General features: G+C 38.8%; 1 protein-coding gene across 6 annotated transcripts in view; it reads right to left on the reverse strand.

Annotated features, from left to right (window-relative positions):
- The window catches only part of PTBP3 (polypyrimidine tract binding protein 3), a 116225-nt gene that overhangs the window by 77088 nt on the left and 19294 nt on the right, over window positions 1-19843 (reverse strand). For 3 of the 6 annotated variants that reach the window (XM_017503405.2, XM_017503402.2, XM_017503399.2), the window contains one exon: window positions 2678-2762. In XM_017503405.2, coding sequence (XP_017358894.1) covers window positions 2678-2680 — 3 coding nt within the window. In that variant the 5' untranslated portion in view covers window positions 2681-2762. Of the gene's footprint in view, window positions 1-2677; window positions 2763-19843 lie in introns of those variants that run through there. The other 3 variants (XM_017503403.2, XM_017503400.2, XM_017503406.2) reach the window with 2 other exon arrangements.

Genomic DNA, 19843 nt, shown 5'->3' on the forward strand with positions numbered 1-19843 from the left:
GCAGTAAGCAGAGACCACGCCACTGCACTCCAGCCTGGAAGAGACAGAGCAAGACTCAGTCTCAAAAAAAAAAAAAAAAAAAAAAAGGAAGAAGAAGAAAATATAATCTCTTGCTCACACGCAAAGTCTAAATGTCAGAATTCCAGACCTGGAATGGTGACAAAGTTATCAGGCTCTAGCTGTCTCTGTTATAGATGCCTGTTGTTCCCATCCACATCTAAGAAGCTGGACAACACAGGCAGTAAGATTGCAGGGGTGGGGGGAAGTAGAGAGGGCAGGGAGGAAAAATAGCGTGCCCACATAGAAATGCCCTAAAAGTCTCATGTTATACTTCTACTTATATTTTGTCAAGGCTTAATTACATGCTAAGGAAGAACAGAAGAGCAGTAGTTTCATCTGGGTAGCAATGTGCCAGATAAAAATTAGGGTTCTGTTAGTAAAGAAAATGAAAGAATACCACTGGGGTACACAATAAACAATCTCTGCCATTAATTCCTAAGATTGCATTTTAAAAGAAAAGGATATGATTTACATGGAAAGTGTGGAACTTTTTCATAAGTGTCAATGGACATAAAATGGAACCTAATCTTTGGCTAGAGTCACAGAGAAGTAAGTAGATAAATAAATAAAAATAAAATAGAACCTAAAAACATGGAATCATAGGCCATATTTCCAAACTGAAAGACAATATTACAAAAAGATCAACATTTCACATTATCATATAACTCTAACATAACTCTTATCAGAATCCCTAAGATACTGTGGGTAATGGTTTAGGGGAAGAAGAATTGTTTTATAACTAGATCAAGCTTGTCCAACATGCAGCCTGTGGGCCACATGCAGCCCAGGACAGCCCAACACAAATACATAAACTTTCTTAAAATGTTGAGATTTTTTTGCAATGTTTTTTTAGTTCATCAGCTATCGTTAATGTTAGTATATTTTATGTGTTGCCCAAGAGAATTCTTCTCCCAGTATGGCTCAGGGAAGCTAAAAGATTGGATATCCTGAACTAGATGAAATAATTTAAAGTTCACATGGAAGAAGACATGTCCACATTAAGCTACTTTTTTAAAACAAGACCTAAATAGAATTTTAGTGTTAGGTGATAGAATCAGGTGTTAATTTTTTAATAACAACACCTATATAGAATGACTGTAAGTCCTAGTTTGCCTGAGGCTGTCACAGTTTGGTACCATTGTTCTAGTTTCCTGTATGCTCTAACACCTTCATTTTTAAAAAGAATTATTATTAATAGTTACATTAAAATAAGCTAGAATGAACTTAGTAGATCCAATTTTTTTCATTACATCTCTATACCTGTTCACTTTCCCAAACGTCTATGTTCCCATGGTCTCAAACCACATATAAAGCTCCTGGTCTGGAAAGGGAGGTCCATTCATCCCCCAACTCCCTACAACTCCAAAAACATTTGGATAAAGAAATCCTTCCTTCTCTGAAACTCTCCATGTTCATGGCTTCAGCTGTCAACTGTGTATGACACTGTCAAATTTCTTTCGTGATGTTGAGACCAGGGACCCACTGCCTATCTGACATTTCCATTTGGATGTTCCACAGGAATCTCAAATTCAGTATATACAAATCTGAACCTGCTGTGTTGTCCAATTCTGTTCTTCCTACATTCTAACAGAAATGAATGGCACACCCATTCATTACCATTCATCTATCCAGTTATCCAAGTCCAAAACCTGGAAATCAATAATTGAAATCCCTTATTCAAACATTCAATTAATCATCAATTACTATCAATTTTATCTTCTATAAGTTAGTTATTCAGTTTTCTTCATCACACTACCACTGCCACAGTGCCAGCTACCATCCTTTACAGGATTACATCAATATTTTTCACTGTTCACTCTTTCCAGTACTGTACTCCTTCAATTCACTTTACAGCCACTAAATTTTAAGAACATTTATTTTTAAATCATGTGGTACCTTACAGCAGGTAAATTACTTCAATTTTTAAAATGTATTGTCTTACACTTTAATGCTTCTATTGCATGTCCTCCATCATCACCCAACACAAGTTTTTTATTTTTATTTTTTTGAGGCAGAGTCTTGCTCTGTCACCCAGGCTGGAATGCAATGGCATCTCTTGGCTCACTGCAACCTCTGCCTCCTGAGTTCAAGAAATTCCCCCTGCCTCAGCCTCCTGAGTAGCTGGATTACATATGCCTGCCACCACACCTGGCTAATTTTTGTATTTTTAGTAGAGTCAGGGTTTCGCCATGTTGGCCAGGCTGGTCTCTAACTCCTAACCTCAGGTGATCAGCCCACCTAGTACTCCCAAAGTGCTGGGATTACAGGCTTGAGGTGCCACGCCCAGCCTCAACACAAGTTTTATATCTAGCTCTTTTACTCAATAATTCTGGGTCACCAACTTATTGATAGTATTTTTATCAAAACTATGTAACACAAAGAACATCAATCAAAAAAAAAAAAGAATCATCAAATTAGATCCAAATGATTCTGTAAAACCTGAGAGGTATAATTAGTGATTTCATCTATATAAACAGTATATAGTACTTTACTACAACAAATTTATAAGATGAATGACTTTGACATGATGTAAGATGAAAAAAAAAAAAACACTAAAAAAAAAATTAGAAACCAAAGAAAAAAAAAAAAAAAAAAAAAAAAAAAAAAAACAACTCACCATACACACCTGTAGAAGGAGTAGAACTGTTCATGGTAAAAAGTCCGTTAATGAAGCCAGAAGAAAGAAGCTCATCAGATCCCCGCTGAAAAGCAAAACCATCGTTCGGTTAATAAACCAAGTTTTAGATAATGGTGCATATTTACTACTACAAGTATTAAAATCTAATAATATTACTTCATCTTTGTATGAAGATATTAAAGGGGGAACTCCTCAAGAATCACAAAATCAAAAGGTTGGAAATAAACTGCATAGCAAGGAAAAACTGCTGCAAATCCACAACTGTACTGTCAGTTATTAAAAAAAAAACCACAACTGCCACCACAGAAATGGGGCATAATTTTGAAATTCTTTCTAACAAAACCCAGTTTTCCAAAACGTAACATCCGAAGTGCCAAACCATATTCAGGGCGTTGTATTATGACATTGTTTTTGTAGTATACATTTATATGCAAATAGTTTGTATAGCGCCTCCCTAAGAATTCTGAGTTTTCAATATCAATGTAGTTTTTTAAATAGATACAATTTATTTCCATATTGGCGAAATTCTTTATACTCAATAACTTTCTATCCATTAATCCTCATAATGATCTTTAATGCAGACTATTTCTTAAACAATTAAGTAATTTATTCTTTTTTTCAAGTAAGAGTTTGATCAAATTCCAAATCTGAACTGGCAACACTAAAAAGTAAGTCAGAGAAGTCTTTTCACTGTAACCTAAGATCTATTATCAACATTAAAAGATTACTTTTAGGAATGACAATAAATACTGTGTACCAAGTTAAAACCAACCTATTTTAAATAGTACTATTGGTTTAGCTTCGTCAATTTTTAAGAAAAAGTGTTTTGATCCACTGGATAATAAAAATCCCCAAACAATCCTACAAATATTAGAACAGCAACAGTGCTACAGCACATATTTAATGTTTAGGTGATGGTGCCACTTCTGCAGGGAACAACTTCAGCCTTTGCTGACGAAAGACAAACCACCAATATATCTACACAATAGAAATATAATTATTTAAACAAGTCCTGTATTAAACATCCAGAAATTACTCCCTTTAGATCTTTCACTGGAAGTTTACAGAGACATCGCAGAACAAGAAGAAGGAATGAAGTAATCAACATAAAAGAAAACTGAAAATCTCAACTCCCAGAAAAATCAGGATTAAGGCCTCACTTAAAGAATAGGTCTTCCGCCGGGCACAGTGGCTCAAGCCTGTAATCCCAGCACTTTGGGAGGTCGAGGCGGGTGGATCACGAGGTCAAAAGATCGAGACCATCCTGGTCAACACAGTGAAACCCCGTCTCTACTAAAAATACAAAAAATTAGCTGGGCATGGTGGCGTGTGCCTGTAATCCCAGCTACTCAGGAGGCTGAGGCAGGAGAATTGCCTGAACCCAGGAGGCGGAGGTTGAGGTGAGCCGAGATCGTGCCATTGCACTCCAGCCTGGGTAACAAGAGCAACACTCCGTCCCCCCCAAAAAAAAAAAAAAAAAAAAAAAAAAGAATAGGTCTTCCTAATAATATCTGAAACGTAGATATTATCAGGCTACATACAGTAACTAACAGACTTTGTGGTTTGCTGGCTACCTGCATATAGAGAAAGATACAATTTCGCAGCTTTACGTGTACTGAGAGTAAAAATTTAAACTAACATGATTTTTTTTTTTTTTTTTTTTTTTTTTTTTTTTGAGAAGAAGTTTCGCTCTTGTTACCCAGGCTGGAGTGCAATGGCGCGATCTCGGCTCACTGCAACCTCCGTCTCCTGGGTTCAGGCAATTCTCCTGCCTCAGCCTCCTGAGTAGCTGGGATTACAGGCACGCGCCACCACGCCCAGCTAATTTTTTGTATTTTTAGTAGAGACGGGGTTTCACCATGTTGACCAGGATGGTCTCGATCTCTTGACCTCGTGATCCACCCGCCTCGGCCTCCCAAAGTGCTGGGATTACAGGCTTGAGCCACCGCGCCCGGCCTAACTAACATGATTTTTATATATGAGGAATTTGGTTAAATGCATTACTAATAGATCTTCCATGCATATGAGTTAGCATCAATATGTTTCTACCTATAAATCAAGTTAATATAATCTTAGAAACCATTTGAAGGTCACTTTAGTTCCTTCTAGATTTGCAGAAATGTATTTTTTTCAAGAATAACAAAAACAACTAAAAAGCAAAAATACTGATAAGCTAGAAAACATTAAAATTAACAATTTAACAAAAGACATCATTAGGAGAATAAACAGACAAGTCATGGAACAAAAAGATATTGCGATACATAAAACCAACAAAGGGTTTACATCCAGAACTCACTAAGAAAAAGAAAAAAGTAAAAACAAAACACTAGTTATCAGTAAGGAAAAGCCAAGATAACAGAAAAATGACAAGAGACTTGAACAGGCATCTCACAAAGTGGTGGGCTATATTACTGTTCCAGAGTATCTGCACGCTCTCCTGTTCCTGAAAAAGAATCATTCATCCCCATCCATGGCCATGTGACTTGCAATGCCTCCAGTGGGAGGAGTATAACTCCCTCCCCCATTGACAATGAACACAGTTTTGTAATATCCTTTGGCTAATGGAACATGAATGGATATGACCTACACTTAATCCAAACAGTAACTTCAAAACTATCAGTCATTTCTGTCAATTTTTTCTCTTTCTCTCTGAAATAAGAGCACATCTCAAATAGGAGCTACTCTTTCAGCCTGATTCCCAGAATAACAAGTATAGCTCCGTAACAGCTACCACCATTGTAAGTGAACAAGAATTAAATGTTTTCTTAAACCACATATAAATGACTAACACCATATCCTCCAATCAACATTAAGAAAAGATATCTGGCCACTTCCTCATTGGTTATCAGGGAGATGCAAGTTAAAATCACAATGAAATACTATAATATTAAAAAGACTGACAATATCACATTAGTAATAGTGTGAAGTAACAAAAACTCTTACATGGGAGTTAAGTAAGTACAATTTAGTGGGACTGTAAACTGGTACCACTTGGAAAACTGATCCAATCTACTAAAGTCAAATATATGAATATCCTAGGACCCCTATATAGTCTACTTGGATACATATCCCCCAAGATATTGCCTGCTTGTGTGCACCTAGACATATAACATTGTCTTCAGCGGCATTATCTGCACTAGCCAAATTGGAAACAACTAAATGCCATAAACTGTAGAATACCTGAGTTAATTTTTGTAAATGCATGCAATGATTATACAAGGAGAATGAACTACTGCTCCACATAACACAGATAAGTCTCACAAACCTAAAAAGTCACTCAAAGAATACACACTATATTGTTGCATTTAGATGGAGTACAAAAAGCTGAACGAACACAGTGGTTCACACCTGTATTCCCAGCACTTGGAGAGGCTGAAAAGGGAGGATCACTTGCGGCCAAGAGTTCAAGACCAACCTGGGCAACACAGGAAGAACACATCTCTAAGTAAATAAAAATAAACAAAAAAATGGATTATCAAAACCAAAAGCACAAATGACAAAATAAAATAAATAAACAGAACTTGTCAAATATAAAAACTTTTGTACTTCAAAGAACACCATCAAGAGAATAAAAAGACAACATGGAAAATGGAAGAAAGTATTTGCAAATCACATATCTCACAAGAAACTGGTACCTAGAACACCTAAGGATCCTTACAACTCAACAATAAAAAAGACAAATAACTCACTGGATTTGAAAAAATATTTCTCCAAAGAAGGCCAATAAGCCAGGTGCGGTGGCACATGCCTATAGTCCCAGCTACTCAGGAGGCTGAGGTGGGAAGATCGCTTGAGCCCAGGAGTTCTGGGTTGTAGTGTGCTATGCCAATCGGGTGTCCGCACTAAGTTCAGCATCAATATTGGGACCTCCTGGGAGCGGGGACCACCAGGTTGCCTAAGGAGGGGTGAACCGGCCCAGGTCGGAAATGGAGCAGGCCAAAACTCCCGTGCTGATCAGTAGTGGGATTGCGCCTGTGAATAGCCAGTGCACTCCCGCCTGGGAGCAAGACCTCGTCTTAAAAACAGAAACACAGCAAAACATCTTAAAAAGAAAAAAAATTAAAAAAAAAAAAAAAAGAAGGCCAATAAGCACATGAAAAGATACTAAACCTAATTTACTCATTAAAGAAATGCAAATTAGGGCCGGGCGCGGTGGCTCAAGCCTGTAATCCCAGCACTTTGGGAGGCCGAGGCGGGTGGATCACAAGGTCAAGAGATCGAGACCATCCTGGTCAACATGGTGAAACCCTGTCTCTACTAAAAATACAAAAAATTAGCTGGGCATGGTGGTGCATGCCTGTAATCCCAGCTACTCAGGAGGCTGAGGCAGGAGAATTGCCTGAACCCAGGAGGCGGAGGTTGCGGTGAGCGGAGATCGCGCCATTGCACTCTAGCCTGGGTAACAAGAGCGAAACTCCGTCTCAAAAAAAAAAAAAGAAAAAAAAGAAATGCAAATTAAAAGCCACTTCAAGGAAAAGTTAAGACCATGATACTACCACTCAATTATCAGAACACCTAAAATAAAAAGTTATAGCATAGAATGTAGACCTGATGTGGAAACAATGGATCTCTCATACATTGCTGGTGGCAATGTAAAAAGGTAAAGACACTCTGGAAAGTAGTTTGGTGATTTCTTTAAAAACTAAACATACACTTAGCAACCTCAAAAGATAATATGTTCTACGATCTCTCCTACAGTATTCTCAAAATGACAAAAATTATAGAGATGGAAAACAGATTAGTGGTTGCCAGGAGGTAGAGATGGTTGGGTGGAGGTGGTGGAGGTGGTAGGTATGATTATAAATGGTACCATAAGGAGATCTTTGTGGTGATGGATTAGTTCTATATCTTGACTGTGATGGTAGTTACAGGAATCCACATATGCAATAAAATCAAATAGAACCATATACAGGCACTGTGCCAATACTAATGCTCCTGTTTTGATGGTGTACTATAATTAGATAAGATGTAACCACTGGAGGAAACTTTGTGAGGGGCACACAAGACCTTTCTGTAGTATCTTTACAACTTGCCATGCATCTCTAATTGTTTCAAAAGTTTAATAAAATTAAAATTAAAAAATAAAATATAGGACAACAGATACTTCATACTGAGCCAAAGGATTCCTACTGGCTTGAGAGTCTTGCTATCTTAGAAGAGGCATCACTAACACCTGTGTTTAACCCTGCCACAGCCCACTGTCACAGCTTATCCTCAACACTATGCTTCTGTACAATGGTGATTCAGAAGGCATCCCTTCAAAAATAAGCAGAACAAAAAGAAGAGAAAGAAACATTACAAAAGGCAGATAACATACACCAGAAACTATACAAATTTAAACTGACAGCAAATAACTTTTTGTAAAATGAAAAAAAAAAAAATGACCTAATAGCCTCTCAAAAAATAAAAAAAAAAAACGCCAGTTAAAGGAAAAAACCTTGACACCAAAAAAACAAATCTATAAAGGGATACAACAGCTCAAGGGAAAGGCAAATAAGAAATCTACCAAAAGAGTTAAAGAAAAAATTGGTGAGAAAAAATAAGGCAGTATCCTGAAAGACAAATATTTCCAAGAGAAAAGCTGAGAAGTCAAAAGTGCAAACATCTTTCCATCATCCAAACAAGTTACCTGCTGTGAGGAACCAGCTCTTTCTATGTTTTTGACATTTAAAAAAAAAACAAAACTAGCAAGAAGAAAGCACTTTCATAGAGACACTTAAGATTACCAGAAAGGCAACTAGAGGAGGTGTTAAATTGTTAACACGGGCCCCAGACTAGGGCTAGGAATCCAAAAAGTTGACTATATTCTTCTTTTTATTTTTTTGAGACAAGGTCTTGCTCTGTCACCCAGGCTACAGTGCAGTGGCACGATCTCAGCTCACTGCAACCTCCACCTCCTGGGTTCAAGTGATTCTCATGCCTCAGCCTCCTGAGCAGCTGCGATTACAGGTGTCCACCATGACGCCCAGCTAATTTTTGTATTTTATTAGAGATGGGGTTTCACCATGTTGGTCAGGCTGGTATCAAACTCCTCACCTCTAGTGATCTGTCTACCTTGGCCTCCCAAAGTGCTGGGATTACAGGCATGAGCCACCATGCCTGACTAAGAATATAGCCTGACTATATTCTTAATGCACACATGCCATTTCAGTTTCAATTTGGCAAGAGAAGTTACTCATTTTTTTTCTATTTTTATCTCATTCAATAAACTGTTACCTAGTTTCCTACTAAATACATTTCCAATCAACTATTAATGTGAAATTATTCCCTGCTGGTTACTGAAGGTCCTGTGATGGCAATGAAAACCTCTAATCTGGATCTCTTCTCACAATACTACTCCCCTGTCATGTAATTTTCTCCAAACAAATCATATTTATTTTGCATATTTTTATGACATTCTCCTGCTTCAAGCACTATTCCTTTGCTAGCTACATATCCAATTCTATATACTAGTCACAGATAAAATGGCACCACATCCTTGAGAACTTTTCTACTCTGAGTGAAAGCTTCATTTTTATCACCGTTTAACATTAAAATGTGTAAGGTTCTAGAATTTAGTTCAGTTCACATAATATATTCTTCCTATATGTATAACTGTCAATATCATAATTTTGTCAAATATGTACACAAAGTTAGTTCTCAGCTACCTTGAGGTCTATTATTTGTGCCTTATACTAGATTACATTCCTTGAGAGCCTACAGCAGAGTATCAGATACAAGATAATAGCCCTCTGCCATGGCCACTGAATACAATTGCACGGGCAGCTTAAAAATAAATACTACAGGCAGGGCGTGGTAGGTGCTCACACCTGTAATCCCAGCACTTTTGAGAGGCCAAAGCAGGCGGATCACCTGAAGTCGGGAGTTCAAGACCAGCCTGGCCAACACAGTGAAACGCTGTCTCTACTAAGATTACAAAAATCAGCCGCGTATGCTGATGCATGCCTGTAAATCCCAGCTACTTGAGAGGCTGAGGCACAAGAATCATTTGAACCCGGAAGGCGGAGGTTGCAGTGAACCGAGATTACACCACTGCACTCCAGTCTGGGCAACAGAGTGAGACTCTGTCTTAAAGGGAAAAAAAAGGTGGCCGGGTGCGGTGGCTCACGCCTGTAATCCCAGCACTTTGGGAGGCCGAGGCAGGTGGATCACGAGGTCAAGAGATCGAGACCATTCTGGTCAACATGGTGAAACCCCGTCTCTACTAAAAATACAAAAAAAACATTAGCTGGGCATGGTGGCGCGTGCCTGTAATCCCAGCTACTCAGGAGGCTGAGGCAGGAGAATTGCCTGAACCCAGGAGGCAGAGGTTGCGGTGAGCCGAGATCGCGCCATTGCACTCCAGCCTGGGTAACAAGAGTGAAACTCCGTCTCAAAAAAAAAAAAAAAAAAAAAAAAAAACCCCACCAAAAAAAAAAAAAAAAAAAGGAAAAAAAAAGTATCCATTTTTAGTACCAAAGTCCAGTATCTTCTTTATATAAAATTGTTCAGGACACTTATTAAAATCTCATTTATGGTTAACGTTTGGGAAAAAGAGTAAAGCATGTATCTGTCTATGCATTTGAATTTTTCCTGCAGAACATTGTGATGAGATTTGTTTAGAGAGAAAAAAAGCAAAACTTTTCACTGTAACCACCTTATTTAAGCATCTCTGCCTACTTATCCAGTTATCTCGGAATAAATCTATAAATGTGAAATAGCTGGATCATATTCCATTTTGGTAAGTCATTCATCTTAATATGTATTTTATCAAGTTATAAATCTATGCTCTGATCCATTATCCTTTTAACTGATAAGCTTTTTCCATGTTGTTAGTCTGTCACTATTTATTTTTGTGAGACAGGGTCTTGTTCTGTCACTCAGGCTGGAGTGCAGTGGCATGATCATAGCAGCTTCAACGTTCCAAGTCAAGCCACCCTCCCACCTTGGCCTCCCATGTAGCTAGGACTAGAGGCATGCATCACTTTGTCCAGTTGATTTTTTTATTTTTGTAGAGACAAAAATAAAATTATTACATTTTACTCTACTGATCGATCATTTATTTTTTATTTTTTTGGTGACTCTTGCCATTTTGCCCAGGCTGCATCACAATTATTTTCAGATTATTGAAACTCTATAACAACATCCTTAACTATTCCCCTATTTTAAATTACAGTGTTTCATCCAGTTTACTGATATAAATCATGCTGCAGTAATTCTTCGATATAGCATTTTTTCAGGATAAATATTCAGGAGTGAAACGGACAACTTTTCTGAGGAAAAGGTAAAACTATAAGAAATCTCAAATTCCTATAGAAAAATGTAACTTCAATTTACTACTGCGCTACAAGTGACGACTACGAAGCATTTTTATTTCTACAGGAGTCTTTCAAACACTGTTAAAATTAGCAAATGACTGTCTCGTTTTAACATGGCTCACAGTTTGCATAGTCAAAAATTTACCTTGTACAAAGGAAGGTGTGGCTTTTGCCCTATCCTTCTTGGAGGTAATCTCTAAATCCTTTAAATCTCATGCCTCAGAGGACAGTATTTTTTTTCTTCAAGACAGAGTCTCACTCTATCACCCAGGTTGGAGTGCAGTGGTGTAATCTCAGCTCACTGCAACCTCCGCCTCCCAGGTTCAAGTGATTCTTGTGCCTCAGCCTCCCAAGTAGGACTATTTTTTTTTCTGCCTGGGGGCCTTGGGTCATCAGACAGTGTAGGGTAAGGAACAGCCACGCCAGAAAGAACAACAATGTGATTTAGGGTAGGGGCTTTGGGTCACACCTGAAGGGGCTGGGAACTAGACTGAAATCAGACTCGTGAACAACAAATTATTTATGCCTACATAACAGAGTTCCAATAAAAACTGTAAACACCAAGGCTCCAGTGACTTTCCCTGGTTGATAATACTCTCTCTATGCCTACTGCCACACACTAATGCTTGGAAAGTAATGTGTCCATGGAGGGGGGTAACAGTACTTCCCAGGACACTGCCTTACGCATTTCTTCCCTAGGCTGATTTTAATCTATGTCCTTTCCCTACAGCAAACCAGGCTGTGAGTATAAGAGCATTCAGTGACTTCTGTGAGTCTTTCTAGCAAATTATTGAACGTGTGGGTAGCTTTGGGAATCCCTGAACTTGCAAGTGGTGTCAGATGTAAGGGCAGTCTTTCATGGATCTTGCCTCACAACATCACAGTTGGCCTATTGCTTCACATGGCTAAATTATGAATCAGCAGAGTAGTAGATATAACAAAACTATCGATTTGCTTAATATTTTTTTAAACTTTTTTTTTTGAGACAGGGTTTCACTCTGTCACCTAGGCTGAAGTGCAGTGGCATGATCATGGGTCACTGCAGCCTCAACCTCCCAAGCTCAAGCGATCCTTCCACTTCAGCCTCCTGTGTAGCAGGGACCACAGATGCACGCCACTATGCCTAGCTAATTTTTGTAGAGATAGAGTTTCACCGTTGCCCAAGCTGGTCTACTGGGCTCGAGCTATTTGTCCACCTTGACCTTCCAAAGTGCTGGGATTAGCCTCAGCAACAAAAACTATTCTTAACCTTTGAATTACCGTTGGACTTCCAACTGTAAAGAAAAACAGTAGTCTGAAAATGTGATCAAATATTCAAGTACTGTACAGAAAAATCAGAAAATTGATTTAAATTCGTATATCTTCAATTTTTTTTTTTTTTTTGGTGACTGAGTCTTGCTCTGTCACCCAGGATGGAATGTAGTGGCGCTATTAGGTTCACTACAACCTCCGCCTCCTGGGTTCAAGTGATTCTCCTGCCTCGGCCTCCCAAGCAGCTGGGATTACTGGCACACACCAGCATGCCCAACTACTTTTTCTATTTTTAGCAGAGATGGGGTTTTGCCATGTAGGCCAGGCTGGTCTCGAACTCCTGACCTCAGGTGATCCACCCACCTTGGCCTCCCAAAGTGCTGGCCAAATCTGTACATCTTAAATTAATTCAACATCTTAACTGTCACATTCAAAATATAAACTCTATTTAGAAGGATATGGTGAAAGTTGCAAAGTCTTCAAAATAAACAATTACATTTGATAATTCTACTTCAAATCGATTTAAATGATTACAGGAAGAGCTTTTTGAAAAGAATAAAACACACCCAAAATAACACACAAAGGGGACCCTAGTATCAACTGAAGCATTGGAATAGCTACTTTTATTGTCTTATTACACATCAAGGACAATTAAAATGTAAGATCTTTGCCAGGCGCAGTGGCTCACACCTGTAATCCCAGCACTTTGGGAGGCCAAGGTGGGGGGATCACTTGAGCTCAGGAGCTTGGAACCAGCCTAGGCAACAGAACAAGATCCCGTCTCTACCAAAAACAAGAAAAAAATCAGCCAGGCATGGTGGCACGCACCTGTAGTCCCATCTACTTGAGGGGCTGAGGTGGGAGGATTGATTGAGCCCAGGAGGTCGAGGCTCAGTGAGCCCAGATCATGCCACTGCACACCAGCCTGGGTAACAGAGACCTTGTCTCAAAATAAAAAATAAAAAAGACAAATAAGATCATAAAGTTTCATTTCTGGCAATGTTTTATCATTCTTCATACAGAACAAGACGTTTCCCAAGTAGTTATGACACTTCTAAATACTAGTAACTTTGTCCGCCTAATAATTTCAGAATATGACAAAAGACAAAGAGAACAAAAGAAACTTACATTTGAAAACGTAGTCATAAAAAATAATTCTGAGCCGGGCGCGGTGGCTCAAGCCTGTAATCCCAGCACTTTGGGAGGCCAAGGCGGGTGGATCACGAGGTCAAGAGATCGAGACCATCCTGGTCAACACGGTGAAACCCCATCTCTACTAAAGCTACAAAAAATTAGCTGGGCATGGTGGCGCGTGCCTGTAATCCCAGCTGCTCAGGAGGCTGAGGCAGGCGAATTGCCTGAACCCAGGAGGCGGAGGTTGCGGTGAGCCCGAGATTGCGCCATTGCACTCCAGCCTGGGTAACAAGAGCGAAACTCCGTCTCAAAAAAAAAAATAATAATAATAATAATAATAATAATTCTGATAACAACTTTCTAGCCAAGTTTTTTTCCCAAGGACTCAGTTTCAAATTACAGAAAACAAAGGCTTTTTTGATATTATAAAACCTAAATCCCAAGAGTCATTTTACTTTGTAAAATATTGTAAAAGATGATAAAAACAGAGTTATTAGTTCTGTATTATTACTTTAAACCCACCTTGTCCAACATGCAGCCCATGGACCACATGCAGCACAGGATGGCTTTCAATGACGCCCAATGCAAATTCGTAAACTTTCTTAAAACACTGTAAGATTTTTTGGTGTTTTTGTTGTTGTTTTTAGCTCATCAGCTATCGTTAGTGTTAGTGTATGCTATGTGTGGCATAAGACAATTCTTCTAATGTAGTACAGGGAAGCCTTGCTTTAAATATTCCCTTTTTCTGAGACGGGGTATTGCTCCATCACCCAGGATGGTGTACAAAGGCATAATCAGGGGTCAAGTAATCCTCCCGCCTTGGTCTCCTGAGTAGCTAGGACTAGAGGCATGGACCACTGTGCCCAGCTAATTTTTTTCATTTTTTGTAGGGGTGTGACCTCACTATGTTGCCTAGGCTGGTCGCAAACTCCTGGGCTCAAGTGATCCTCCTGCAGGCCTCCCAAAGACCTGGAATTATAGGCCTGAGCCATGGCACCTAGCCAACTTTAAATTTATTCCTTTTAATCTAAAAACACAAAACAAAACTTTTCTTTCCTAGACATAAATTATTTCTCTTGAAAACATATCACTGCATTTAATTACAGACTACTTCAGTATAAAATGAAAAGTATTTCTCAAAATTATACTTAATATTTACATCCTAAGTGTCTCAAAAGCAATTTTCCATAAGGTTTGACTGCTATGATAATAGATTATGGTTTAAGGGAAGAATGGAAGATAATCAAGCAGAATGAAGGCATTTTTAAAAGGAAGGAAAACCTGGATGAGTGAATGCAGATGACCAAGAGAAAAAAGCACTGTACCACAGGTAAACAAATGAACGTATACAAAAGAAGGCCTTAACAAGCCAAATGTGAAGACATGGGGGAGTGGCAGGGGACGGGTGCTAACTGCAAACAGCACCAGATTGACAGTCTCCTTAGAAACACACAGCAAATTTACATAAGTCCAGCAGTTGCTCTGCGAACTTGTCAGCTCTCTGGCTAAGTCAACAAACCAATCAGCTTTACTGCCTCAAGTGTCAATTACTGAAGCTCTCGCCTGCTGAAGCATAATCCACCGGGCAAATAAAGCAAAGAAATACTGTAATAAAGTAGCACAAATAAGTGTTTCATCATCAAATCTGACAGGAATTGGTTTTATTTAACATTAAAGTAAAGCTTATGCAGTAATACGTACAGAAGATTCTGAAAATAAACCATTAAGTCATAGTTAAACCTTTTTTTTTTGGTGTTTTTTTTTTTTTTTTTTTTTTAGTTAAACCTTATATGGTATCTCAAATGCACATGAAATTCAAGAATAAGATTTGTTTTAATCTAACAAGATACTATATGACCACACAAAAGGGGCTATCAAAAAACTACTTCATAATTTTCCAGAATCCTATAACATTTTAAAATTAACAGAATCTTAAATTCTGAAATTAATATCCAAGTCCTACCTTTTTCTAACAGATAGTCTAGTGATCCCATGTGAATACTTTCCAGAATAGAAAACTCATGTTGGCTCTGCTCCTTTTCCAAAAACAGAAATAAAAGTAATATGTATATGAAGTCCCACTCAGGAGAACCTAAGTATGCATGGATTTTGGCCTACAACAGATACTGAGGGACAACTGTACTCTGAAACAGATTTGCTATACTATATACACTTATTGATTATAGTCTCCTGATTACTTAACATACTCCTCCACAGAATATACTATAATGTATCATATGTAATCAATGGTCAAACCTTTTTTTCTTTAAAAAAAAAAAAAAAAATGAGCAACAGGCCTGGCGTGGTGGCTCACGCCTGTAATCTCAGCACTTTGGGAGGCTACGGCAGGTGAAGTGCCTGAGGTCAAGAGTTTGAGATCAGTCTGTCCAATATGGTGAAACCCCCTGTCTCTACTAAAAATACAAAAATATTATCCAGGTGTAGTGGTGGGTGCCTGTAATCCCAGCTACTTGGGAAGCTTAGGCAGGGGAATTGCTTAAACCAGGAAGGTGAAGGTCACAGTGAACCAAGATTGCACCACTGCACTCCAGCCTGGACGACAGAGTGAGACGCTGTCTCAAAAGAAAAAAAAAAGTAATAACTATAGAGATAAGGAAATAAACAGAATATTCAATGGGGGTTTCGGATTGTGTGGCACTACATGAAACTCCAAGGGTTTTGTTTTAAACATTTAAGCCTTTAAACATTCAAGCCTTTAAACATTCACCCTTTCATAGCCTCCTGTAACTCTAAACACATCTAAACCGAAAGACATCTTCTATTGGTAACTCTACTAACTAACCCTTTTGACTGAGATCATACTCTCACATATATTGTGGCCTCATCAACATCCTTTATCTACTGTGATTATCCCTAAACAACATTCTCTAAAGAATAGTTACTAAATTGTTCATTTGTGACAATTTCCATTACATAGTCGCCACTTTTGAGATTCTAGGGCAGTGGGAATAAAAAAGGTAGTTAAAGGTAGAGTTCCATTCTTTACATGAGCAGCTGTGGCAATGTTTAAAAACTACTCTGTTTGGACAATTTTCAATAAAATAATTCTGACTGCCTTCATTTTATATGGACATCTTAGCAACAAAATATCAATACTTTTTTTTGAAGGCAGCACAATGAAATACTTTAATTGACATCCAATCAAAATGCCATTCATTTGAATATTTATTCAGTTCCTACTATGTAGGTATAACTCATACACATTGAATTCCATGTGTATAAATGTGTTAGCAATAATATTCATTCATTCAACAAATTCAATAAGTATTTACTGAACCACAAGCTATATGCCAGGCCTTTAACCACTTGGGAAAATTAGGGAACAAATGAAAATCCCTGCCCTTACCTTAATGGAGCTTACAATCTTGCACAAAGAAACATGATAATCAAAAATAAGTAAATTATGTATTATATCTTGAAGTAGTAAGTGCTTCTTAAAAAGAAGGAGAAAAACCATCAGGAGTGACAGAGGTAAAAAAGAGTTGTAATTTCAAATAGGGCAGCAAGGTACGACTCAAGAGAAAAAGGCATTTAAGCAAAGTCTTACAAGAAGTAAGGAGTAAGTTATGTAGATATCTGAGGGAAGAATACTGTAGGTAGAGGAAACAAAATGTCTTGTATGTTCTGGAAAAACAGTAAGGAAACAATTACGTCTGAAAGAGAATGAGCAAGGGGAGAAGTAAAGAGATTAGAGAGAACGTATGTCATATCACGCAGGGCCTTAAAGGCCATTCTAAAGAATCTTACTCAGAGTGAAAAGGGGGAAAGAGAGTTTTGAACAGGAATGAAAAGATCAATTTGCTTTTTTTTAAAGGATCACTCTGGCTGCTGTAATGTTAAGAATAGTATTTAACAAGGCAAAGAGGGAAGGACTCTGGTGAGGAAGCTGTGATGATAATCCGGATTAGGGGCCAGGGCAATTGCAGTTGTGGTGAAAATGGTTGCTTTTTTTTTTTTAAATATACAATCGGCCCTCCATATCCATGGGTTCCACATCCGTGGATTCAAACCACCACAAATTGAAAATATTTAGAAAAAAATTGCCATCTGTATGAACATGTACAGACTTTTTTTGTCATTATTCTCTAAGCAATACAGCATAATTATTTACACAGCATTTAGACCATATTATAAATAACCTAGAGCTGACTTAAAGCACTAAGGAGGAAGTGTGTAAGTTATATGGAAATACAGATGATACTAAACAACATGGGTTTGAACTGCCCAGGTCCAAATGAGGACCAAAAATATAGTATTGCCTGGATGCAAAACCAAGTCATATGAAGGATTGACTTTTTATATATGCAGGCAGACTCTACCTATACAGAGCCAATTGGAGAACTTGAGTATGCATGGATTTTGGCCCCCCATGGATGCTGAGGGGCAACTGTACTCTGAAATAGATTTGCTAGCCAAGCACAGTGTCTCAGGCTTGTAATCCTAGCAACTTGAGAGGCTGAGGCAGAAGGATGGCTTAAGGCCAAGAGTCTGAGACCAGCCTGGTCAACAAGGGCAAAACACTGTCTCAAAAAAAAAAATTTGTTTAAGAGACCGGAAAAAGCCGGGCGCGGTGGCTCAAGCCTGTAATCCCAGCACTTTGGGAAGCCGAGGCGGGTGGATCACAAGGTCAAGAGATCGAGACCATCCTGGTCAACATGGTGAAACCCCGTCTCTACTAAAAATACAAAAAATTAGCTGGGCATGGTGGCACGTGCCTGTAATCCCAGCTACTCAGGAGGCTGAGGCAGGAGAATTGCCTGAACCCAGGAGGCGGAGGTTGCGGTGAGCCGAGATCGCGCCACTGCACTCCAGCCTGGGTAACAAGAGCAAAACTCCGTCTCAAAAAAAAAGAAAAAGCAGGCCAGGCACAGTGGCTCATGCATGTAATCCCAGAATTTTGGGAGGCGAAGGGGAGTGGGTTGCTTGAGTCCAGGAGTTGGAGACCAGACCAGGCAACATGGTGAAATCCTGTCTCTACGAAATACACAAAAATTAGCCACGCATAGTGGTGCATGCCTGTAGTCCCAACTACTCAGGAGGCTGAGGTATGAGGACTGCTTGAGCTCAGGAGGTCAAGGATGCAGTGAACTGAGATTGTGCCACTGCACTCCGGACTGGGTGGCAGCGAGACACTATCTGAAAAAAAAAAGGGGGGGGAAAAAAGAAAATCAAAGTACACATGTGGTATGTATACACTATGGTAAGCTATCAGATAAAGATAACATGATCATATAAGAAAGTCATAACCCATAGTGATTTACAACAAAAAAGTACTTGCACTTACATAATCTTACTTTGACATTAATAAGACCTTTTTTAAGAGACAGGGTCTCACTCTGTCACCCAGGCTGGACTCCAGTGGTGCAATCATAGCTCACCATAACCTCCTCTCCTGGGCTCGAATAATCCTCCCACCTCAACCTACCAAAGCACTGGGATTACAGGTATACGCCACAACACCCAGTCTAGTAAGCTATTTTTATATTCTTTCTTCAATATTTATTCACTACCGTGAGTAGGCAGCTGTACTGTTTATCCATGCCTGTATAACTACTCCAAAATTTAACAGCTGAAATAAACAAATATTTTATAACAATTTCTGGAAGTCGGAAACCTAGACATGATCTATCACAGACCAGAATCATCTCAAGGCTTAACAGAACAAATGAAGGATCCACTTCCACATTTACTCAAGTGATTGCTGGCAGGATTCAGTTTGTCCATAGGCCTGTCCATAAGATAACTCATGGCATGGCAGCTCACTTTTATCAGAGTGAGCAAGGAGAAAGTGAAGCCAGAGTCTTTTGGAACCTAATCCTCTTAAGTAGATTTAAGTCCACCATCTTGCTATTTGTTTTGGCTCATCTGTTCTTTAACCTATCTTAAACATAGCTAGATTAAAAGAAAAGGAAAAGGAATAGGAAAAAAAATGCAGTCAGCTCTCCACATCCATGAGTTCTGCATCCATGGATGAACCAAGTGAAGACGGAAAACATTTCGAAAAAAAGTTCCACAAAGTTACAAGAAGCAAAAGTTGAATTTGCTATGTGCCCAATACTACTTTGAATGAATCCATACAACTGAAGTTATATGTAAGCACTGTATTAGGCATTTCAAGTAATCTAGAAGTGATTTAAAACATACAGCAGGATGTGCTATAAGTTATATGCAAATACTGCTCCATGTTATATAAAAGACTTCAGCATCCACAGATTTGGGGGTCCTTGGGAAGTACTGGGCCAATCTCCTAAGGATACAGAGAGACAAATGTATACACCACACAAATATCAATCTCAAGAAAGTTGGGGCCGGGCACGGTGGCTCAAGCCTGTAATCCCAGCACTTTGGGAGGCCGAGGCGGGTGGATCACGAGGTCAAGAGATCGAGACCATCCTGGTCAACATGGTGAAACCCCGTCTCTACTAAAAATACAAAAAATTAG

The sequence above is a fragment of the Cebus imitator genome, unplaced genomic scaffold (genome assembly GCF_001604975.1).
Source record: "Cebus imitator isolate Cc_AM_T3 unplaced genomic scaffold, Cebus_imitator-1.0 Scaffold310, whole genome shotgun sequence".
In the NCBI taxonomy this organism is placed as follows: domain Eukaryota; kingdom Metazoa; phylum Chordata; class Mammalia; order Primates; family Cebidae; genus Cebus; species Cebus imitator.